At 34.6% G+C, this 26,136-nt stretch overlaps 2 protein-coding genes across 9 annotated transcripts in view; one reads left to right on the top strand and one right to left on the bottom strand.

Annotated features, from left to right (window-relative positions):
* Positions 1 to 19,384, bottom strand: part of LOC128245344 (tumor protein 63-like) — a 55,362-nt gene extending 35,978 nt beyond the window's left edge. The window contains exons 1-2 of one of the 2 annotated variants that reach the window (XM_052963470.1): positions 19,258 to 19,384; positions 11,073 to 11,619 (exon numbers count right to left, since the gene is read on the bottom strand). In XM_052963470.1, coding sequence (XP_052819430.1) covers positions 11,073 to 11,218 — 146 coding nt within the window. In that variant the 5' untranslated portion in view covers positions 11,219 to 11,619; positions 19,258 to 19,384. Of the gene's footprint in view, positions 1 to 995; positions 1,138 to 11,072; positions 11,620 to 19,257 lie in introns of those variants that run through there. The other variant, XM_052963473.1, reaches the window with a different exon arrangement.
* LOC128245346 (arylsulfatase B-like) overlaps positions 1 to 26,136 on the top strand; it is a 59,373-nt gene that overhangs the window by 14,130 nt on the left and 19,107 nt on the right. For 4 of the 7 annotated variants that reach the window (XM_052963476.1, XM_052963475.1, XM_052963480.1 and 1 more), the window contains one exon: positions 4,322 to 4,390. The exons of 2 other annotated variants lie outside the window; for them this stretch is intronic. The gene's annotated coding sequence lies outside the window, so the exon portion shown is untranslated. Of the gene's footprint in view, positions 1 to 4,321; positions 4,391 to 26,004; positions 26,085 to 26,136 lie in introns of those variants that run through there. One more of the 7 variants, XM_052963482.1, reaches the window with a different exon arrangement.

The raw sequence follows: 26,136 nt of genomic DNA on the forward strand, positions 1-26,136 counted from the left end.
AACACTATGTTAAGCCATTATAAGCATGCTTTTATTGTAGAAAAATATATTACGATCTTTAATGAATTAATCATACATTTTAAAGATGTATCAAGCATAAGGCTTGTATTTCTGTGTGATGTTAAATATATGCTTAATACCAAAAAAGAAGCATATGATGGTAGAAGTTGTGGACATAAAACGTTTGTGGTCACCAAGCCAGACAAGTGGGTTTTCTCTGAGTTCTCCAGTTTCCCTCACAACTTAAGACCACACTCATGCGCATCAACTTGCCAGCGAGAATAGAATGACAAAGCCTAGTTTTATGTCTTTCTTCTTTATTGTTGTAAAAAAAAAGAGGAAGTTTAAACTAAAACATAAAAAACTTGTTGTTTTAAAAAAAGTTAATTAAGTTGAGAAGGTGTCTTTTAAGCATTTTAATAATAGCTATCATGAATCCATCTGTACACCAAAAGCAAAGACGGGAATGCATGCTGTACCATTATTACTTTAAATCATCATATGAATGCCTACAAACATTGTCAGAAACATAAGCTTCACCTCATCTGTCATGGAATGGAAACTACATTGACAAGCACAGGAGCGATGAAAACAATCAGTGATCTTGTTAAACGGTGCAAGAATCAAAGCAAAACAGAGAATCATTAAAGACATCACAATTAAGACAATCAAGAAAGTCCTCAGTCATGAGGTCATAAACCCCATTCCCACCATGTTACAATTTAATACTCTCTCATTTTCTACCCAAAACCTATGGATCAAATATTAATTAACTATTTTGAAAGGTGTCATACTGAATAAGTTTAAATTTTGAGTTTCTACCCGCTGCATACCACCCTCCTGAGTCCCAAGTACTCGTTAAAAAGCTCATGTACCATGTACCAAAAAAGGGGGATGACACCCTCATATCATGGAAAGTTTCGCACATCTATACATGTATAAAGTTTATTACAAAGTTGCTACTACAAGTAAAAGTGAATAAAGTAAAATCCTACCTTCCATGGTTGGAAGATTGAAATCTGATGTTTGCAAAGCTGTTGGAATGCTGTATTTTATCTACCTCCAAATATTTTAATGCCACAAAACTGTCAATGTGCAAAATGTCCTTCCGTCCCAAGTATCAGTGCAATGCCTTACATTGAGTCTAATATTTATTGAGTAAAGGAATGTGTCGTAAAATCAATAGGTAGAGTAAAGCGTTAAGTGATTGAGAGCTAAAACTGGGTTAAAAAGGGGCTTGTTAGCGTCTTTCTTCTTTTCCTTCAGCAAGCATTTTCAAATATTAATCTTCGACTGTATGCTTAGTTAACACCAATATTTGTATTGACACACCAAGGTTCTATTCAAGCATATGTAAATAAAAGTTAAACTCAAACATTCATGATAAGATATTGGGAAAACTTACACTGGCAATTTAGTTTTGGGTTGAAAATTAGAGTTTTACGCTAGACTTAGAACAAATATTTAACCCATTTTGAGTTAAAATGTTGTAAAAATATTTGAAAAATTGCTTAAAACTGCACTCTGAGAAATATCAGACCCATTAATGGTGACTTTTTTGTTGAATGTGAAACATTTTGTGTATTATTTCATTGGCTTGTCTGCTTATTGAAAAACAAATAAATGTTGACGTGTTCTCATTACAAGCACTGGTCGCTGGTTAATGTGCATCTCATTGTTTCAGTTTTGATGCCATTAACATGTAAAGATTTCTATGTTAGTTTAGTTTATATATAAATTTCTTTAAACTTAATTGCTTCGGAATCTGATAGCTTATTGAATTACTCTTGAGTCCATTTTCTGGGTAGAAAACAGTACTCAGGTGACCATTTTTACGAGTCCATGACAAAGTACCCCTGGTAGGGAATGAACCCAAAACCTCTTAGGTAAGAAGTGGACACCTTAGCCATAAGACCACTTAAACTCTGGAGGGGATCAAACCCACAACCTCTTGGGTAAGAGGTGGACACCTTAACCATTAGAGCCCTCTCACCCTGGTGGGGATCAACCCACAACCTCTTACGTAAGAGGTGGGTACCTTTACCATAAGATCACTCTAATCCTTTTGGCAATCAAACCCGCAACTTCTTGAGTGAGAAATGGACACTTTAACAATTAGACCACTCTCAACCAGGTTGGGATTGAACTCACAACCTCCTTGGCAGAAAATGGACACTTGAATCACTAGACCGCTCTAACAAATATCTAGGGTAGGAGGTGGACTCTTAAACCATTAGACCACTCTATTCATGGTGGGTGTAAAACCCACAACCTCTTGATTGAAAATTGACACTTAAACCAAGAGACGGTCGCTCTCAATCTAGTAGGCATCAAACCCACAACCTCCTTGGTGAGAAATGGACACCTTAACCACTAGACCACTCTCACACACATGTCTATGCTGCTAAAACATCGCAACCTTTCAATACATTCTTTATAATCTACAATGTCATTTTCATTTCTGTTTTAGATATTTGTAGCATGCAAGTGTGTATATAGCAATAGTTATAACCCAGACATCACATTACTGGGTTTTCCCATGCAAGTACATAAATAGGCTATTGAACTGTCATATAACAGATCAATGATTCTATTATTTCTGAAGGAATATATGTCTATTAAAACAGTACAACGTTGATTGTATTGCGGGATTAGATCAGGGGAAAACCAGAATGTATGTAATTCCAGGCTTCAGCTATGTTTTGTTTGGAATCGGTTCCACTCTAGTAACAGATTATCGATTGTACAATCGGTTTCTGTCAGTGTAATCATTTTAGTTTTATTCTTTATTATTATATAAACTAATAATCGTTAACTTTGCTTATGTTATTTATGTTTGAAGTTATTAAGTGTTGCTGTTGCTTCCCACCATATTGTTAATGATAACAATGATACACTTTCAAAAGTATAAAATTGACGAACTCAAACGGAAAAAATGCCAGACCTTAACCGAATGCAAATAACAAGAGGAAGGATGAAAACCAACTAGCTTGTTGAATCGATGATCGATTATGACCAACTAAAATCCATTGTTGCCGATTTCAGGTCTAACTAATCAATTTTCGATAAAAATCAATCATTGGAACATCACCATTACATTGGCTTTGTTATTTATCTGAGTTATGTCCCTTTATAAACTAAAAACAAATAAACCAACACTGGCACATCTTAATTCAGTGCTCATTTATTACATTAGAACAAACAAATGTTATCCATTTTCAAAACAAGATAAGTTATAGGCTAAAATAGTGTCCCTTAGCATGGAATGAGCCAAACAAGGAGACAGGGCAAGAGATTTTATATATACTATAAGACATACTATATATGGGTGATGGAAAAAAACTGAATTTATGATCAAAACAGAAAAACTTAATGATAATGCATTAAAATCAATTAAAAAAAATTGGCATCTACATGTATTGTGTCAGTAGTTCAGCACTGATTTAAATCCTTTACTTTATAAGGTACAAAATTGATCTTGGAATCTTGGTGTTACCACCCCCTGGTGCGTACTTGTGACCTTCAGCATCAAAATGTGACCTTGACTTTGCATGGTTTAGAGTTGGGTTTGCATGTTTTTCTAATATGCTTTTTAAATGTGTGATTTCGTGCGAGCCCATGACCCGCGCACATGCTAGACTCCTTGGTCCATGTTTCAAGACCTGAGGCGACCCTGGTGAGATGGGTATTAAGAGCCCGTGCAGTGGCCCGGCTCCCCGGGTTGGACCCGCAAACCTGACGGCCAAAAATTTAAGATCTTTATGCTCGAAGTCTGAGTCAGAGGCTTATTACAGAAAAATCCTGAACTCTTAAGATTCCTGTATTTCTTATAATATGATTGGAATCTTAAAACAAACAAGCCTTTCCAATTAAAACGATCCTTACAGAATTTTGTAATTCCATAATTTTGAAATAACTCATTGGCCTAATTATTATTACAGAATAAAGAAGAAATACACTCCAAAACCGTCTTTGGAGTTTTGCTGTCAATGGCATTTAGGAATTACTGTAATTAGGAAATTTTAACAAATATGACATGTTTCCTTTTATGCTTTTTGGATTTTAATTGCCCTTGAGTAGGAAGAGAAATTGTAGACATGTTTGTCAAAGAAAATTACTGATTTTAAAAGAGGTTTGTTAAGGAATTTAGGTTATAATTTAAAGTTTGGTCATAATAATTTTGCTAATGATAGAATATTTGGAAGTCTTGACCGCATTTTTATTCAAACCACAAATTAAGTTGCAAAAATGAAAAAATTAAGTTAGAAAATGTGAAGTATTCTAGAAAAAATGATGTTTTACTCTTTAATAAATATTTTAGCATGCCAACCGACAAGTGGGAGGGTACAGTGGCATTGAGTCATCCTTGAACTTGGACAGATAGTAAAAGGTAAACTATTGATAAAATCAGCATAGTTATTTTTGAAAATGTGTTAAGAAGGAGTAGTAATTTACCCGTCATTGGAGATTAAATTGTTCAAGTGAACTTCATGTCATTGGCAATATGTTGAAATGGTGTTCATAATTATAGGAGATTGCACAATTTCATTCGATTAAGCCCAAGCCCCCCAATACCACATTTAAAACATATTGTGAATTTTGGTGAAGAGAACATGATTGTGTCCTAAATCAGGGATGTGATTGACCTTGCAGCTGAAGGATTGAAAACATTTGAGCAATAGGTTTGGGCGGCGCTATAGACTGTCTTTTGAGAAGCCCTTGCCAGGGCTGTCCTGAATTAAAATTTGAAGCTAACTGGAGTTTCAACAAATAAAGTAAAAATTAAAAGCAACCAGTTATATTATTTTAATCAGGAGTCATAAGATCCGCGTATCAGCTTATCCATGGACTAATCACATCCCTCTTACATCAAAACCTAGGGTGGCCCCTGAAAGCTGCCTGTCTTTTACCAAAGAGATCCCAGGTACAAACATCAAGAGTGGTTATTCATTTGAGCCTCTTATATTATAGATACTCTTACTGCTTCTACTCCTACTGCTTACTACCCAAAAAATAAAATTGTAACACCAAAACTCTGCGTGGGCCCCTAAAAGCTGCCTGCAGTCCTTGACCCAAGAGATCCCAGGTACAAACCTCAACAGGGGTTCTATATTTGAGCCTTGTATATTATAGAACCTCATACTGGTCATACCACAAGAGAAATGGAATTTAAATTGATTATAAACAAAACAAATTTAAATTTCAGCATTATTTTGCATAATTTGATTTTAGCAAATAACGTTTTATTTCTGTAGGGGTTATGGAACTTCAAGCACTTTTTTTAAAATTGCGGTAAAAACAGGGCTTTAAGAAATTTGACAAACAAAATTGTTTGTTTTATAGATTTCATAACTGAACCCCAATTTAGGTAAACAAAAGCTCAATGGAATCCCATACTGTGCCCCTTTTATAGCTTGTGTCAATGTTTGCAGGAGACTTCAAACCCCTATAACCCCTCAAAATGATAGGCCCCCAAAAGAACTGTTAGCAGAGCTTATCTAAACCTTGCTTTATTTGAATTGTAGATCAATTGTAGATAAAACATACACAAGAATTTTAGCTAAGTATTAATTCTCAATATAATTATTTTCAGGTATTGTTTGTCATTGTTCTTTGAGAAAAACGTTCTTCTAGATAAACAGAGCAAATTTGTTTATTGTATAGATTTTGTTGTCCTGATTTGTTTATAAAAGACATTTAGGTTTAATTGTTCAAAATAGCTCCGTAATTGCACCATGAAACAGATTGGAAATATCAGTTTCAAAACAGAGATCATTTTGAAGATAAGTAGATATTGAAATAAAACTAAACAGCCACATTGAAAAAATACAACAAATTTTTGTGTATTGACAATTCCTTACAATTTTTGCATTTTTCGTAAAGAAGGATTTTGTTATGCATTCAACCATGATATGAGTAAATCATGACCTTTGAAATGACTGAGCGATATGTAAAAAGATATGTTTCCAAGTACCACAAGGTTATTGCCCTTTGTGTTTTATCATCATTTCTATTCAGCCGTTTGATAATTAAGTAAATAAGACAACAAAATATGACACCAGAGAAAGGCTGCAACATATGACACCAGAGAAAGGCTGCAACATATGACACCGGAGAAAGGCTGTAACATATGACACCAGAGAAAGGCTGCAACATATGACACTGGAGAAAGGCTGTAACATGTGACACCAGAGAAAGGCTGGAACATATGACAATGGAGAAAGGCTGCAACATATGACACCAGAGAAAGGCTGCAACATATGACACCAGAGAAAGGCTGCAACATATGACACCAGAGAAAGGCTGCAACATATGACACCGGAGAAAGGCTGCAACATATGACTCCGGAGAAAGGCTGCAACATATGACACCAGAGAAAGGCTGCAACATATGACACCAGAGAAAGGCTGCAACATATGACACCGGAGAAAGGCTGCAACATATGACACCGGAGAAAGGCTGCAACATATGACACCAGAGAAAGGTTGCAACATATGACACCAGAGAAAGGTTGCAACATATGACACCAGAGAAAGGCTGCAACATATGACACCAGAGAAAGGTTGCAACATATGACACCAGAGAAAGGTTGCAACATATGACACTGGAGAATGGTTGCAACATATGACACCAGAGAAAGGTTGCAACATATGACAGCAGAGAAAGGTTGCAACATATGACACCAGAGAAAGGTTGCAACATATGACACTGGAGAAAGGTTGCAATATATGACACCAGAGAAAGGTTGTAACATATGACACCAGAGAAAGGCTGCAACATATGACACCAGAGAAAGGCTGCAACATATGACACCGGAGAAAGGCTGCAACATATGACACCAGAGAAAGGCTGCAACATATGACACCAGAGAAAGGCTGCAACATATGACACCAGAGAAAGGCTGCAACATATGACACCAGAGAAAGGCTGCAACATATGACACCAGAGAAAGGCTGCAACATATGACACCAGAGAAAGGCTGCAACATATGACACCAGAGAAAGGTTGCAACATATGACAGCAGAGAAAGGTTGCAACATATGACACCAGAGAAAGGTTGCAACATATGACACTGGAGAAAGGCTGCAACATATGACACCAGAGAAAGGCTGCAACATATGACACCAGAGAAAGGCTGCAACATATGACACCAGAGAAAGGCTGCAACATATATAATGGAGAAAGGCTGCAAAATATGACACCAGAGAAAGGCTGCAACATATGACACCGGAGAAAGGCTGCAACATATGACACCAGAGAAAGGCTGCAACATATGACACCAGAGAAAGGCTGCAACATATGACACCGGAGAAAGGCTGCAACATATGACACCAGAGAAAGGCTGCAACATATGACACCGGAGAAAGGCTGCAACATATGACACCAGAGAAAGGTTGTAACATATGACACCAGAGAAAGGCTGCAACATATGACACCAGAGAAAGGCTGCAACATATGACACCAGAGAAAGGCTGCAACATATGACACCGGAGAAAGGCTGCAACATATGACACCAGAGAAAGGCTGCAACATATGACACCAGAGAAAGGCTGCAACATATGACACCAGAGAAAGGCTGCAACATATGACACCGGAGAAAGGCTGCAACATATGACACCAGAGAAAGGCTGCAACATATGACACCAGAGAAAGGCTGCAACATATGACTCCGGAGAAAGGCTCTGGATAAGTCAAATCCAGATATGTTTTCGTTTTATTTTTTGACTAGTTCCCGAGTTGGTTTGGGTTTTCCATAGTTACATTTAGTCAATTTAAAGATCAATCTCAGAACGAGGCTGCATGTCCTATGGAAAGACCCTCCGTTGGCGCAAAACGCTATTTGACTAGGAATCCATCTAATTTCACATTGTTTACACATATAAAGGCAGCGGAATTGATTGTGTTGTTTGTCTGTTTATAATGTATGCGTTTTCCTTCCTGAAAATTGCGAATTTCAAAGGCATACAGTTGGGGAAAATCGGGGTCCGCCGCTACGACAAATAGGGTCAAATTGCCCCGGCTATTACTTAAGTGAATAATAATAGTAGTTTACTACATCTTCCAAAATATGTATGAATATTCGAATATTCAACAAAAGAATTACCGAATATTCGAATATCAATTATGCCATTCGTTTGCATCCCTAATATATAGACATCATAGTGTAAAAGCAAAACATGACCGCAATATAGAACAACATTCTTCCATCATTAACTCAACAGTTAAGGCTTCAAGTAAGTAAGATAAACTGTGTAGGCTACGGCACTAAATATGTATGTTTACAATAATAATATCAATTGATTTATAAAAGTAAGAAAGAAAAGGTGGCAGATGCATTTATTTAATTTACAATTATAAATTTAAACAATGTTGTTCCCCTATTGTTAACACCGGGAGTGTTATATGTCTGGATAACAATGATTGCCATTGATTATAATAAATGTACTGAGTAGAACATTAAATATGAAGATTATAACTCAATTCAAACATGTACATGATGCAAACTTTTACAAAAATGCTTAAATAATTGACAAAGGAATAATAATCTCCAAAAACCACAACTTACCCTGATTGGATGTATGCGAGTGAACACAAGCTGTGGTATCTTAAAACTGAATGAAACGATTATAACTGAATATTTTAATACCCCTGTCAAGATCAGTGGCATTGAAATGGGCCGTATGAAAAATTAATGGTTTCGCTATTTATTGATATATTCAAATGCTTGGATTTCCTGTAAGTTTTTCATCCCTTGAATATGTCATTTGAAAATTTGAAAATAAAGAGGAATATAAGTCTTTTAATTATTCAGTTAATGTCAATCGACTGGTTAGCTATTATCATGGGAACAATTATTGTGATTTATTGACAGGGAAGGTTAAATAAATGTTAATGTTTGATCAATAGTATACCAGCAGTTAAATGAAAAATGGGAAACATTTTGTTCTCTGATCATGAACCGTGAAATTCCAATTAGAAAATTTGCACTTTACTTGTCGGCCATTGTACTAGTCATAATTTGTAAATTATTAAACTACAATAAAATTGCAATTAAATAAGTACTTCTAAATGTTTAGTTAATGGTTAAATTCATTTAATGAACAAAATCTATATGTGTTACAATGTATTTTCTTAAGAAACAATTTATGGATTTTTAAGCTCAAATAACATTTGTGTTCATACAGTCAAATTTATAATACTTTTTATTTATTTACAGAGAATAATATTTCAGGATTTTTTTTTGTTATTTTGGTTTGACAAGACACAAAATAGAAATATATTTATAACTAATTTACCCACAAGAAGTTTCTTGATTATACAGCTAGTTTTAAACAAACATCCTTAAGGTCTATACAAGGCAATGCCTATTTATTATACAGTTCACATTTATTTATGTTTAATTATTATTAATATTTTTCTTACAATAAATGACCTTCTATTGTTATTCTTTATGCAAATAAAAGGCTTTAAGTCCATCGATATTATTTAATCTTTCTGAAAGATGGTCATGCCGATAAACTTTTTATTGGCTTTTAATTGGTAATTTTTGTAATACAAAATTTAGTGAGATTATATGATTTGTCTGGCAAATAGGATTTAATTTCTAATCTGTTATGCAATGCGTAAAAACTTCAATCCTATAATCTTCGCCCAGTCATTTACGAACAATGCTGTAATTGCACTTTGTGCAAGAATTTCTATTAGTTTTTTCTAAAGAAAATTGATACTTGTTTACAATTTTATACTTCAAAGGAGATTTCATTTCAATTTCAGATGTATGACATCTTTTAATTAATTGCTCTTTTTCTCAATGCTGCTTCTAATTAACTTTGTCATTGCCTTTAATGTTCACAAATGGTTTCTTTAGAATCTCTATGTATTCATAAAAACTACCGGTGTATTATTATACAATGCTATTATAATTGATGTATATATTGTGTATTTTCGGTTGGTGGCTTTTGTTTACTTTAATACATCACAATGAGTTCAGTTGCATTATTTAAAACTTTCTTCTATTCTTATACTGTTACTATAATTGCTGTACTGATGCCTCAGCTTAAACAATTGTTATAAACAAATTCCTCCTGTGGTCATATTCAGTATCCACCTAAGATTAAACTTAATTTTAAGGGTAGCATCAGAGTATTTTAGGTGGACTGTAAAGTTAATCCAGGCCAACAGACTGAATGGAATCACTAAGGCATGTCTAAGGATGATCATAAGAACTATATTGAACTGGACTTCGAACATTGGAGATCAACTTAAGTTTAAGGGAAGTAACTCAATTTTATGGCATGACCAAAGAGTTGTGGATCTTTTGACAGCTAAAGACTGGTTTTGTGGAATGAAAAACCAGATTGTTTTTTGGAATCAAAAACCAAACAAATATGATTCTTTGAATCAAGAAATCATGTATATTTCAGCAGTTTGAAATAATTTGTTATTAATGACTTATTACCTATACATAATGTTGTGTACTGAGAAATCTGCATAATTTTGTTCTTAAAGCTGCACTCTCACAGATTGAACGTTTTGACATCTTTTATTATTTTTTGTCTTGGAACAAGCCAATTTTTGCAAAAAATGCATGGAAACCAGTTTTCAAAGACTGCTGACATAAAAAAGAGTGCAGCTCTAAGTAAAAGGAAATGCATACAGCATCATTATAAACAGCTGATGTTTGTGATTTTAACTTTTTTTAAAGCATTTTAATCAAACTACCATTTCTTTTTGACTGAAATAAATATATGGGATGGGGATGGATAAACATTCTGGGGGATTCTTCGCCCCACCTGGGGATACGGCATGTTTGCATACAGCTTGTATTCATTGCCATTGCTAGGTTTCTCAGTTTCGACTTTTATAATACATTAGACATACTTACAGCTAAAATTCTAATGAACTGAGCAAAATGTCATAAAAGAGACTAAACTCATGGAGGTTAGTTACTAAGTACTGTCTTGCCATAGTCTCTGTGATGGGAGTGACTTCGGCAAGGGTGGACACAGTATCAAGATGGGTGTGGTCACAAAACAAAGCGTGAAAAATAAAAAAGATATGACTTAACTCACCGGCATGCAGGGTTATACGGCCTGTTCATTGGTCTCTGTAGTGGGAGTGACTTCGGCAAGGGAGGACGGAATAATGGGATTGGCGTGGTCACCGGCATTTGGGGCGTGGTCGGTGTGTTACTGGTTGTCATCTGAGCAGGCATCATGGGTTGTTGATGTGAAATATTTTGATTTAATATGTTTAAAAAATAAGTAGGATTTATTTTGATATAATGTAAGGTTCTTTGGTGGAGAACCAGTTCATAATGTTTCAAAATTCACTTTTGATGATTCTTTAACTGTCTTAGTCATGTAATGAAAATGTTACTTTCACCATTGTCTTGGATATACAAGTGGATGTAAATTAAAACTAAGAAATATCCCAAACAATTTGAATAATCTGTTTAAAAGGTTTTTCAATCTCTAAATATCTTGCAATGAGTATTTATATGACATCAGTTTCGGTAAGCTTTTGATTTAGTTGGAGATTATCAATCACAACGTTTTCTTTGATTAGAACACAGCAATAGAATAGTCTCATCTCGCATTTCCTAGGTTATTTCAGCACCTGCAAAGAAAAAATAACAATACTTTACTCACCATTGTAAAATTAAGACCTTGTCATTGACATAAACTACTGAAGCATGACATAAGTTACTGTGCCACTAGCATTGCCACAAGTTACTGTACCACTAGCATTGACACAAGTTGCTGTACCACTAGAATTGCCACAAGTTACTGTACCACTAGCATTGACACAAGTTGCTGTACCACTAGCATTGGCATAAGTTGCTGTACCACTAGCATTAACACAAGTTGCTGTACCACTAGCACTGGCATAGGTTACTGTACCACTGGCATTGACATAAGTTACTGTACCACTAGCATTGACATAAGTTATGTGCCACTAGCATTGACACAAGTTACTGTACCACTAGCATTGACACAAGTTGCTGTACCACTAGCATTGGCATAAGTTACTGTACCACTAGCATTAACACAAGTTGCTGTACCACTAGCACTGGCATAGGTTACTGTACCACTGGCATTGACATAAGTTACTGTAACACTAGCATTGACATAAGTTATGTGCCACTAGCATTGACAAAAGTTACTGTACCACTACCATTGACATAAGTTACTGTACCACTACCATTGACACAAGTTACTGTACCACTACCATTGACATAAGTTATGTGCCACTAGCATTGACACAAGTTACTGTACCACTAGCATTGGCACAAGTTACTGTACCACTAGCATTGGCACAAGTTACTGTACCACTAGCATTGACACTAGTTGCTGTACCACTAGCATTGACATAAGTTACTGTACCACTAGCATTGACATAAGTTATGTGCCACTAGCATTGACACAAGTTACTGTACCACTAGCATTGGCACAAGTTGCTGTACCACTAGCATTAACATAAGTTACTGTACCACTAGCATTGGCACAAGTTACTGTACCACTAGCATTGACACAAGTTGCTGTACCACTAGCATTGACATAAGTTACTGTACCACTAGCATTGACATAAGTTATGTGCCACTAGCATTGACACAAGTTACTGTATTAGTAGCATTGACACAAGTTGCTGTACCACTAGCATTGACATAAGTTACTGTGCCACTAGCATTGACACATTAAAAAGTTACTGTAACACTTGCATTGACATAAGTTACTGTTCAACTAGCGTTGAAACAAGTTACTGTACCACTAGCATTGGCATAAGTTATTGTACCACTAGCATTGACATAAGTTACTGTACCAGTAGCATTGACACAAGTTGCTGTTCAACTAGCATTGACATAAGTTACTGTTCAACTAGCTTTGAAACAAGTTACTGTACCACTAACATTGGCATAAGTTACTGTACCACTGGCATTGACATAAGTTACTGTACCAGTAGCATTGACACAAGTTGCTGTACCACTAACATTGACATAAGTTACTGTACCACTTAGCATTGACATAAGTTGCTGTACCACTAGCATTGGCATAAGTTACTGTACCACTGACATTGGCATAAGTTGTTGTACCACCAGCATTGGCATAAGTTACTGTACCACTAGCATTGATATAAGTTACTGTACCACTAGCATTGACATAAGTTACTGTGCCACTAGCATTGACACAAGTTACTGTACCACTACCATTGACATAAGTTGCTGTACCACTAGCATTGACACAAGTTACTGTACCACTAGCATTGACACAAGTTGCTGTACCACTAGCATTGACATAAGATGCTGTACCACTAGCATTGGCACAAGTTACTGTACCACTAGCATTGACACTAGTTGCTGTACCACTAGCATTGACATAAGTTACTGTACCACTAGCATTGACATAAGTTATGTGCCACTAGCATTGACACAAGTTACTGTTTTAGTGGCATTGACACAAGTTGCTGTACCACTAGCATTGACATAAGTTACTGTGCCACTAGCATTGACACATTAAAAAGTTACTGTACCACTTGCATTGACACAAGTTACTGTTCAACTGGCGTTGAAACAAGTTACTGTACCACTAGCATTGGCATAAGTTACTTACCACTTGCATTGGCATAAGTTACTGTCCCACTAGCATTGACACAAGTTACTGTACCACTAGCATTGGCATAAGTTACTTACCACTGGCATTGGCATAAGTTACTGTCCCACTAGCATTGACACAAGTCTGTACCAGTAGCATTGGCATACATTGCTGTACCACTAGCATTGACACAAGTTACTGTACCACTGGCATTGGCACAAGTTACTGTACCACTTGCATTGACACTAGTTGCTGTACCACTACCATTGACATAAGTAACTGTACCACTAGCATTGGCATAGGTTACTGTCCCACTAGCATTAATACAAGTTACTGTACCAGAAGCATTGGCATAAGTTGCTGTACCACTAGCATTGACACAAGTTTTTTGTACCACTAGCATTGGCACAAGTTACTGTACCACTAACATTGACACTAGTTGCTGTACCACTAGCATTGACATAAGTTACTGTACCACTAGCATTGACATAAGTTATGTGCCACTAGCATTGACACAAGTTACTGTATTAGTAGGATTGACACAAGTTACTGTACCACTAGCATTGACATAAGTTACTGTGCCACTAGCATTGACATATTAAAAAGTTACTGTACCACTTGCATTGACACAAGTTACTGTTCAACTAGCATTGAAACAAGTTACTGTACCACTAGCATTGGCATAAGTTACTTACCACTGGCATTGGCATAAGTTACTGTCCCACTAGCATTGACACAAGTTACTGTACCAGTAGCATTGGCATAAGTTGCTGTACCACTAGCAATGGCATTAGTTGCTGTACCACTAGCATTGGCATAAGTTGCTGTACCACTAGCATTGGTATAAGTTACTGTACCACTAGCATTGACACAAGTTACTGTACCACTAGCATTGACACAAGTAACTGTACCACTAGCATTGACACAAGTTTCTGTACCACTAGCATTGGCACAAGTTACTGTACCACTAGCATTGGCATAAGTTACTGTACCACTTGCATTGACATAAGTTACTGTACCAGTAGCATTGACACAAGTTGCTGTACCACTAGCATTGGCATAAGTTACTGTACCACTTAACATTGACATATGCTACTGTACCACTAGCATTGACATAAGTTACTGTACCACTAGCATTGGCATAAGTTGCTGTACCACTAGCATTGGCATAAGTTACTGTACCACTGGCATTGGCATAAGTTGCTGTACCACCAGCATTGGCATAGGTTACTGTACCACTTGCATTGACATAAGTTGCTGTACCACTAGCACTGGCATAAGTTGCTGTACCACTAGCATTGACCTAAGTTACTGTTCCACTAGCATTGACACAAGTTACTGCATCACTACCATTGGCAGAAGTAACCATAGCATTAGACTTGACATTAATAACTGTCCCACTAGCATTGGCACAAGTTACTGTTTCACTAGCGTTGACACAAGTTACTGCATCACTACCATTGGCATAAGTAACAGTAGCACTAGCATTGACATTATCAACTGTACCACTAGCATTGACATAATTTACTGTGTCCTCTTGTTTTGAATGAAGCTCCAAATGTTTATAGATAAGAAAGTTCTCATAATGCATACCATACATTGGGTCTAATTATTCCACAGCACTTTAAGTATGCACAATATCCATCCAAAGTTTGTCTTATGTTACCAAGTTTCATTAGCATTTTATGAATGAATTCACTGATTAAGGAAGTTTGTTTTTGGAAACTTTATCAATATTTCAAGAAGAGCTCTAAAACACTCCTTTTTTATGTTTTTGTGTTTTGTAATCATGCAGAGACAAATTCATGAACTTTTAAAGAGAGTGTGACAATGCTGTTTCATTTTTGTGAAAAGAAGAAAAACCTCTGCCTATCAATATGTAGGGAGTATCAAAAAATATTGTTTGTGTCTGGTTTCTCAACGAGCCATAATCTGACAATGTTGATGAAGAGTAATTTATTTGTCCTTTCCGATACATCTTGTCAGTATTTTGTTTGCTTCAGAACACTGAGACTTTTCAACATTAATCCATATACCTAATGGCGCTGTTTTTAAGTGTGACAAAATTATCATATTCAGACGTATCTTTGGATTGGATTTAAATGTACTTGTTTATTTAATGTTTGTTTAAGCACCAGGCCCTAATTTCTCAAAACATCTTAAGTCCCTTTTAACAGGATCAAGCTTAGCACACTATTTTAGTTTTGGTATAAATTGTCCCATATTCTCTTGTTAAAGAGTCTGAGGCTTGTAGATGAAATAATAGTTGAACTCAATAAAAACAATCTATTTTTTGTTTTTTCAAATCATATTTACGTAAGTATTTTTTTCTATATGAAACTTAATTCCTTAGTGAATTATGTTTAAGAATTTTGAGAAATTGGGGCCTGAACAAGTCCCTTTAATCTAAAACACAGGGACTTAAATGATTTATTTGGGACATCACGAATCCGGGCCTAACCCCTTGACCTGACAAATAACGAGATGTGAGGCTGCATGCTGATTTTCTTGCACTGCAACATATTTTTATACTGGTTATTTTTTTCTTCTTTATCTCTACCTAACTCTAAATCTGGCATGCAAATGCTTTAAAACAATCTTTGTTAAACTTGGCTTTTCTGGTTTAAATTCAAAAACATAGTTTTTGTGTTATTTAAATTTATTGTAACAGGTATCTAGGAAGTCCTCCACAGTATTATTTCAAGCCCTAGGTCCTGTTTCAATAAGGGATTTTAGTTGTTATTTTAAAATTGTAAATCAGTTTGCAACATTTTAAGGGCCTTCCACAGTACAAAAGTGGGTGAGGAAGGCCAGAAATTAAATTGTTTCAAAAGTGAACATTTTTTTTTTTAGAGATAAGGAACAATCTATTTCATGAGTAAAAAACACATCTTTAGCAACATGTTTTGGGAAAATAAGGAGTTGAGCAAATTTTACAAAAGAAGATATTAGATGAAAGAGCATTTGCACTTTTTTTTAGACTAATCTGCTCCTTATCTCACCTTTTCAATCACGTTGCAAGGGATGCATGTTCAATGCATGCTAAATTTTGAACCTCAAAACTCAATTAAAAATGAAATTTTGAAACATTTTATGTTTTGGTCCTTCATACCAACTTTTGCCCTGTTGAAGGCCTTAACTCATTTTGTTTTCTCATGTGTGTTTTTAACTTTAATACTAGTTTAAGTTAAGTTGTCACAAATAAATACAAATAAAACAAAAAATGTGACTAAAATAATTTCACTTTACAACTAAAATAGTAATTGAACAGCCAGGCCCCTGGGAGGTTAAGCAAGAGCTTTTTATGTCAATGGATGAAAGTTACAAGTTGATAGTTTTATTTTAAAATAAGTTGATTAATGAAGAAATTTCATTAGAGCCTCAAAGAGTGTGCCGCAAAGATGATCCTGAGACATGTGAACTCTACCAGTGTGACAACAAAATCTACAGCTTTTTATACCCTTCTACCGCTGTGACGACAAAATCTACTGCCTTTGTTTAAATCTACTTCTTTTGAATTATATTTTTTTATATCATTTTAAAAAAGAAAGCATTAAGTTTGCATTTTACAACCTGTTAGGCCATAAATTTCATTTTAAGTGTACCTAAAACACACAAAAAGACTCAAAAACTAAAGAAATTTCAGATAATGAGCATTTTGTAAAAACTACCTCTATGAAGAAACAAATCTATATCTCTGGCACAGCCAGAGGTTTACCAGTCTGATGATCATCAAACTTGTGTGTCTAATAGTGAAAACTGTTTTCATTAAATATGGAAGAAAAAACAATCTAGCTGAAATTTCCCTTTAATATGAAAATCTTTTTTTCATCGTTTTTTAACAATTATGTAACCTTAAACTGTATTTCACCTCTAAAGTAAAGTTTATATTTCAAAATTTTGAATTAATTTCGAAACAGTAATTATATGTCTGTTTATGAAAGGCGGACATTTTTGTAGAATCAAATTAAAACATTACACCTCTATAATTGATACTATTTAATTTGACACTAATCCAATTTAAACTGATTACCATAACAAATAATATATTATCACTTCCTTGTATTGGGTGTATAATGAAAATCATTGGTACCGAAATAGCTATCAAAATAGCACTTTTATTAGAAAGGGCAAAATGTGAGAAATATATCACCTGCCATGTGCCAAAATAAATTGTGTTTATTTTATAAATTGTTGTATTTTTTTTATCTAAATTATAGATTTATCCTCGTTTAAGTTTAAATCCAAAACAGAACACTCAATTAAAGTGTTTATAATATTCTTGATAATACAACTTCAATGATCTCGTGTTTAAGTGGTTTCATATGATGTTATTAATAAACAATTCAGTGTCAATTTTTCATGTGATGATGACATGCAATTTTGGGCCTTTGGCCATAATTAATAGAAATGAAATAATCATTTTATTATAAAATGCCAAAAATAATGATTATTTTCAAATTGTTTTATATTTTCCAAACTTTTTTTTAAAACAATTGTCATTTGCTTATCATTTGCCTGATGATATATGAAAAATACTTTGCTCATGTTTCCATAGCAACCACAGATTGTAAATTTAATTTTGAGAGTATTTATAGAGTATATTTAGTGATTGTTTAAAAATACAAAAATAAATCATCAAACATTCCTTTATTTGTGTTCCATAAAGATTCCATGTTAGGTAAAAAATTTAACTTATGAGTTAGTTGTAATATTACTATGTTGATTATGCGTGTCATTTCAATAATGTACTTTCATTATGACATCATGTGTGTTATGTCAAATTTGGTATAATTTCAAAATGTTCCCTTCACGGTCTTACTTGGACTCAAACTCAATTTCCTCTTCTGGCTAAATACAGGTAGGTAATTTTTGTTGGCGGTCTGATTTAAGAGCCATATAGATTATCCATTTATAGCGCCTTAAACTGCCAAGCAGTGATGTCATTGTCCCAGATCGGCCCACAAAATATCACAGACTCAAAAACTGGCAGTCGGGGGATCTGACCAGGGATCCCCCGTTTACAAGTCAGATTCCTTACCAATACTGAGCGTATGGCCTCAGAGATTAAACTCATACTTTCTGACCTAGTTAGTTACATTGAAAACAGTTTCAAGGACGGTTGGATGACATTTAGTACAGATCCACCTTATTTGATAGATATTGATAAAAGGGAGAAAACTCTATTTTCACATTGTTATCTCCCTTCATGTGCTCTAATGATTTCTTAATTGTCTTCTTTTATAGGTTTAGACCTTATTATTATTCAATAAACAACATTCAATGGGAATCAGGTAAATCGAAGAGTATTTTGTAAAATTATAAACCATTATCATTTAATAAACAAAATTGAATGGGAAAAAGTCCATCAAAGACTTTTTTATGTTTATAAAACATTGTTAGTGAATAAGTGTCGTTAAATGGGAATTAGTTAATATTTATATTATTTGAATTTTGTTTAAATTCAATAAAAGTATTGATAGCATTTGGTTAAAAAAAAACAACAACATATTTCCGTAAAATACCTTTTTTCTGTTCTTTGGATTGCAATATCGTAGATTTAACCCTAAATTTTTATTAAGATATTTCTTTTTAATACGTACATACATATTCAACAAGAAATGGTTAATTTTTACAGTTTTTTTAAATCATAATTACTACATACCTTGGTGTGTTTTCTGGTAAGTTAGCTGTATCCTTATTTTCACAAAATATACTGAATGTAATAAAGAAATTTGAATTTAAATTTTCCCGTTATAGGTAACGAAGCATCAAAAAATTATTGCTTTAAATAGGTAATTTGATGAGTACCCTGTATGCTAAATTGAAAATTATACATCGAATTTGATAGTCAGTTTAATGAATTTGACGCTGCTTTAAATATAAGATGGAGTTGATATGATTTGAAATGCTTTGGATGAAGTTTTATTTGCAACGGTTTAGATGGCAAAATACCGTTAAATACAGCTTCTTTGTGGAGAAACGCTATGATATTAGTTTACGCATTTTATATATGGATATAATTGTATGTTGCCAAGGGGCTTGAAATAAAACGCCTAGCATCAATTTCAGTGTTTTTGTCACCAATGGTTGAAGATTTAATTGCATTTTCATTATGCGGTAAGGGGCAAATAATGAAGATACATGCAGAAGTAAAGGAATATAAATTGAAGGCTTTTCACAAGACAGTTGTAAATGTATATAGAGTTAGTGTTCAGCCTCATTCCTCAGCCAATGGGATTGCCAGATTTAGATTCCCATGTAATCATTTATAACAGCTCTTACAACCAAAAATCTATTAAGCAGAATACTCAACCACCAAATTTCCATTTAGTAAAGAAAATAACCGTCAAATTTCCATCGCATAAGGAAAGCAACTGTCAAATTAACATTTGATAAAGAAAAGAACCGTCAAATTTACAGATAACCTTTGTAACAAAAACAACCCTAAAATTTACATTGAGTAAAGGAGATTTTACTGTCAATTTTCCATTTAGTAACAAAAAAAACGTCAATTTTCCATTTACTCTTACCGGTACTGGTTTTATTTAATAAGTTATTAAGAAGCTCCCGCATGGGCATTGGCAAATATAAAGGCATTCATACAGGTGGCATTTTGCTCTGAATGCCAAGAAAGGAAGCATTTATTTTTGGTCTTCTTAAAGACAAGTCAGCATTGGGCTGCCCTTGGCCTGCCGACTAAGTCATTAAAAAGACCAAAAATAGAAACTGTTACTTAGAAAGATATGCCTAGACCTGTATATGCTGTCAATCTGAAAAACATGCATTTCTGCAGCCATGTTGAAAAAAATTTTATGAGCAAATATTCTAAAAAACACCCACATCGTTCTAACATGAAACAGATGCAAGTGCAAGAGATCATGTAACAGTCATTAAATTTTCTATTGAAACTTTGCATAAAATATTATTTTTACGCAATTCAGTAAAACTTCTGATTTCCAAACAGGATGTGTAAATTTCTACCTCAGGAGAAGATTTTATTACAAGTGTAAAACATGATCTCAAAAAACTCTCATAGGTTTTATCAATCAATCTGCACTTTTGTGCAGACCAAATAAAATTCCCTACCTTATTTTAACTTTGTATTCCATTTTTGGTAACACATTTTTGCATATTTAGAACAATTTACAAAATCATGGAGCACATGGTCATGTTTATAATCATATCAATTCGGTTTAATCCGCAGCTACTATGAAATTTATGAGATTTCGCAAAATCAGATAACATTATAGTTCAAATGTTTCAATCTTATTGTTGCGTTAGGGTTAAGATAATTTCAAGTATTTTGGTAGGTACACTATGATTTACATTCTGACTGATTACAATATGAAATTCGGTTTTATTGCCACGTTTTGTTCACCTATTTCAAGTGTCCTCGGAGAAGATAATGATGTAGCCATCAAACTAGGATTGTGATAGTTTAAATAGCAATTATGATAATAGTTCAGTGTTCTTATAATAATCAGAAATGAGCATATCATTGTTCTTTGCACTTTAAAGTGAATTTTCTGAAAATGATGCAATTTTCTTGGAACTTTATTTTTGTCTTTTCAGTAAGGTCACAGAACAACTGTTTACAGAAGTGTTTAGATTGCTATTTTATATGGTTAATACCAATGCAATGATTAGTTAGGTCATGGCGATGTCCCATAAATGCAGATAAAGTATTTTACATATGCCTCTTCAAAAAATAAAAAAACAGAAAACCAACAACAACAGACATCTTAATGGCATCAGCAGGCTACAGATTCACTTGTTGACTTTGATTTGATGTTGGGTGCACAGCATTTCACAGGCTACAGATTGACTTGTAAACATCAATTTGATGCGGGAGCACAGCATGGCACAGGCTACAGATTGACTTGTAAACATCAATTTGATGCGGGTGCACAGCATGGCACAGGCTACAGATTCACTTGTAAACATCAATTTGATGCGGGTGCACAGCATGGCACAGGCTACAGATTCACTTGTTGACTTCAATTCGATGTCGTGTGCACAGCATGGCAGTCAGGCTACAGATTCACTTGTTGACTTCAATTCGATGTCGGGTACACAGCATGGCAGTCAGGCTACAGATTCACTTGTTGACTTCAATTCGATGTCGTGTGCACAGCATGGCAGTCAGGCTACAGATTCACTTGTTGACAGCAATTTGATGTCGGGTACACAGCATGGCAGTCAGGCTACAGATTCACTTGTTGACTTCAATTTGATGTCGGGTGCACAGCATGGCGCAGGCTACAGATTCACTTGTTAACATCAATTTGATGTCGGGTGCACAGCATGGCACATGCTACAGATTCAATTGTTGACATCAATTTGATGTCTGCTGCACAGCTTTGCACACAGTACAGATCGCTTGTTGACATCAATTTGATGTTGGCTGCACAGCATTGCACACAGTACAGATCACTTGTTGACATCAATTTGTTTGCTTAGTTCGGCGGACATGGAGGAATTACTATGCTGGTGGCATCCATGGTTTCACCCACCAAATCACATTACTTTGTCGCTCTCTAACTTGAGCATTTCTCTTAGCCATCTGTCAAATTTGAGCAAAATATCCCAGCAAAGTTCGATACAAATATAGATGGCATTATTTACTCCAGAGTAATGGCCCTTGAATTGCCAATATTTTTTAAATGAGGTATTTTTAATCAGCCAACAGGCAACCTGTTCAACTCTAAATGCTTTCACTGCCAATCCCAATGGATGATCTTCAGACGTGGTTTTGGAGTGTTTTTTTTTAATTTAAACCTTTCGTAGCCGTAGCAGCCAAAATGTGACATTTTTACTAGGAGAACGCTGTCCCATTATTGTGCAATAGAATAAATAGTACAGTATGACTTGTTGTGCTTTCAGTTATATATATTGTTACTTAACATACTGTTTTCAATATATTTGGTTTTAAGACTTTATGTAACATTGTAAAAAGTTACTTGCCTTTGGTATCAATTTAAAACTCTGCCCATCATATGAGTGTTTGTTTTCTGTAATCCTCAATCAGAGATTAGATTTTCAACAAGACAGAAAATCCCACAGTGCCCCCATGTGCCAGCTGATTTTAAACTTTGGTCAGCCATTTGAAGATAAAATAAGTTCAATAATAGAATTAGTGTGATTAGGGTTTACAATAATTTCTTTGTTTTATACAGAAAAATATATACCATCTATATTGATTGTAAGTGCTAACTAGAGAATGTGAAGGATTATAGGGCCTTTTCTTAAGCATATGAATAGAAAATGCTATAGAAAGTACAGCCTACACATGTGCCTTTCAGTTGAAAACATAATGCCTTGCAGGATCTATCTTTATGTCTGTCATTACAAAATGTAATGGATTGTAGAATCTATTCTAATGCCTGTCAATGCAAAATGTAATAGATTGAAGGATCAATCCTAAAGCCTGTGGATGCAAAATGTAATAGATTGTAGGATCAAACCTAATGCCTGTGGATGCAAAATGTAATAGATTGTAGGATCAAACCTAATGCCTGTGGATGCAAAATGTGATAGATTGTAGGATCAAACCTAATGCCTGTGGATGCAAAATGTGATAGATTGTAGGATCAAACCTAATGCCTGTGGATGCAAAATGTGATAGATTGTAGGATCAAACCTAATGCCTGTGGATGCAAAATGTGATAGATTGTAGGATCAAACCTAATGCCTGTGGATGCAAAATGTGATAGATTGTAGGATCAAACTTAATGCCTGTGGATGCAAAATGTGATAGATTGTAGGATCAAACCTAATGCCTGTGGATGCAAAATGTAATAGATTGTAGGATCAAACCTAAAGCCTGTGGATGCAAAATGTAATAGATTGTAGGATCAAACCTAATGCCTGTGGATGCAAAATGTGATAGATTGTAGGATCAAACCTAATGCCTGTGGATGCAAAATGTAATAGATTGTAGGATCAAACCTAATGCCTGTGGATGCAAAATGTAATAGATTGTAGGATCAATCCTAAAGCCTGTGGATGCAAAATGTGATAGATTGTAGGATCAAACCTAATGCCTGTGGATGCAAAATGTAATAGATTGAAGGATCAATCCTAAAGCCTGTGGATGCAAAATGTGATAGATTGTAGGATCAAACCTAATGCCTGTGGATGCAAAATGTAATAGATTGTAGGATCAAACCTAATGCCTGTGGATGCAAAATGTGATAGATTGTAGGATCAAACCTAATGCCTGTGGATGCAAAATGTAATAGAGTGTAGGATCAAACCTAATGCCTGTGGATGCAAAATGTTATAGATTGTAGGATCTATCCTAACCCCTGTGGATGCAAAATGTAATAGATTATAAGTATCTATCATTTGTTTCCGGTATTGATAGAAAAATCTGACCCGAGGGCACGCGCCTAAGCCGGTAACGAGGCTTGCCGAGTTACCAGTCACGCAGCGTGCCCGAAGGTCTGATTTTTCGATCCGGACCGGAAAAACATGATTTAATTTTTTTCTTGCATACCTAAAAATATAAATTTGTGGAAAAATTGACGTAGAAAACGCACATTTGATGCAAAATGTAATAGACTGTAGATCATCAATCCTTTAATGCCTGTTGATAGAAAATGTTAATAGATTGTAGTATCTATCATGATACATATAAATTCAAAATGTAAGAGATTGTTGTATCTTCCTTTATGCCTGTTGATACAAAATAGATAATGCAATAGATTATAAGCCTGTCAATAGAAAATGCAATAGATTATAGGCCTGTCAATAGAAAATGCAATAAATTGTAGGCCTGTCAATAGATAATGCAATAAATTGTAGGCCTGTCAATAGAAAATGCAATAGATTGTAGGCCTGTCAGTAGAACATGCAATAGATTATAGGCTTATCAATAGATAATGCAATAAATTGTAAGCCTGTCAATAAAAAATGCTATAGATTATAGGCCTGTCAGTAGAAAATGCAATAAATTGTAGGCCTGTCAATAGATAATGCAATAAATTGTAGGCCTGTCAATAGAAAATGCAATAGATTATAGGCCTGTCAGTAGAAAATGCAATAAATTGTAGGCCTGTCAATAGATAATGCAATAAATTGTAGGCCTGTCAATAGATAATGCAATAGATTGTAGGCCTGTCAGTAGAAAATGCAATAGATTATAGGCCTATATATAGATAATGCAATAAATTGTAGGCCTGTCAATAGAAAATGTAATAGATTGTAGGCCTGTCAATAGAAAATGTAATAGATTGTAGGCCTGTCAATAGAAAATGCAGTAGATTGTAGGCCTGTCAATAGAAAATGCAATAGATTGTAGGCCTGTCAATAGAAAATGTTTTAGATTGTAGACCAGTGACAATAGAAAATGTATTTAATAGAAAATGCAATAGATTGTAGACCTGACAATAGAAATTGTAATTAATAGAAAATGTAATAGATTGTAGACCTCTCAATAGAAAATGCAATAGATTGTAGGCCTGTCAGTAGGAAATGTAAAAGATTGTAAGCCTGTCAATAGAAAATGCAGTAGATTGTAGGCCTGTCAATAGATAATGCAATAAATTGTAGGCCTGTCAATAGATAATGCAATAAATTGTAGGCCTGTCAATAGATAATGCAATAAATTGTAGGCCTGTCAATAGAAAATGCAATAGATTATAGGCCTATATATAGATAATGCAATAAATTGTAAGCCTGTCAACAAAAAATGTAATAGATTGTAGGCCTGTCAATAGAAAATACAAAAGATTGTAGGCTTCTCAATAGAAAATGTTTTAGATTGTAGACCAGTGACAATAGAAATTGTAATTAATAGAAAATGCAATAGATTGTAGACCTGACAATAGAAAATGCACTAAAAAGAAAATGTAATAGATTGTAGACCTCTCAATAGAAAATGCAATAGATTGTAGGCCTGTCAATAGATAATGCAATAGATTATAGGCCTGTCAATAGATAATGCAATAAATTGTAGGCCTGTCATAAGAAGATGTAATAGATTGTAGACCTGTCAAAAGAAAATGCTATAAATTGTAGGCATGTTATAAGAAAATGCAAAAGATTAAAGGCCAGGTGTAAATAGAAAATGTTATAGATTGTAGGCATGTCAATAGAAAATGCAGTAGATTGTAGGCCTGTCAATAGAAAATTCAATAAATTGAAGTGCAAATCATTGTGCCTTTCGCTAGACAATCTTTTTGATCATAAGGCCTTCACTGATATCTTTCATTACATATAAAATATAGGTCCCAAACTAATGCCCTTCAATTCATGAAGCCATGTTCTTTAACACTGATTGCAAGGGGTGTAACTTTTCATGGAACATTTTTGTTCTGTATTCCAGTTATGTCCCTTTAAACAATTTAAGCTATGCATTATTGATGAGCTAACAGCCGTTTAAAAGACTGAGGTTTCCAATTTCATATGATAAAGCATTATGTCTATATAAAATTTACATGCAGTTTCCTCTACCTGGATGTTAGCTATTTAATGTAGTTTGTGCAGGTAAATTAGTGATTATTTTTTCCTGATGTTTGCTATGTTTCGTAGATGTTTA

This window comes from Mya arenaria, chromosome 9, assembly GCF_026914265.1.
Source record: "Mya arenaria isolate MELC-2E11 chromosome 9, ASM2691426v1".
NCBI classification, from domain to species: Eukaryota; Metazoa; Mollusca; class Bivalvia; order Myida; family Myidae; genus Mya; species Mya arenaria.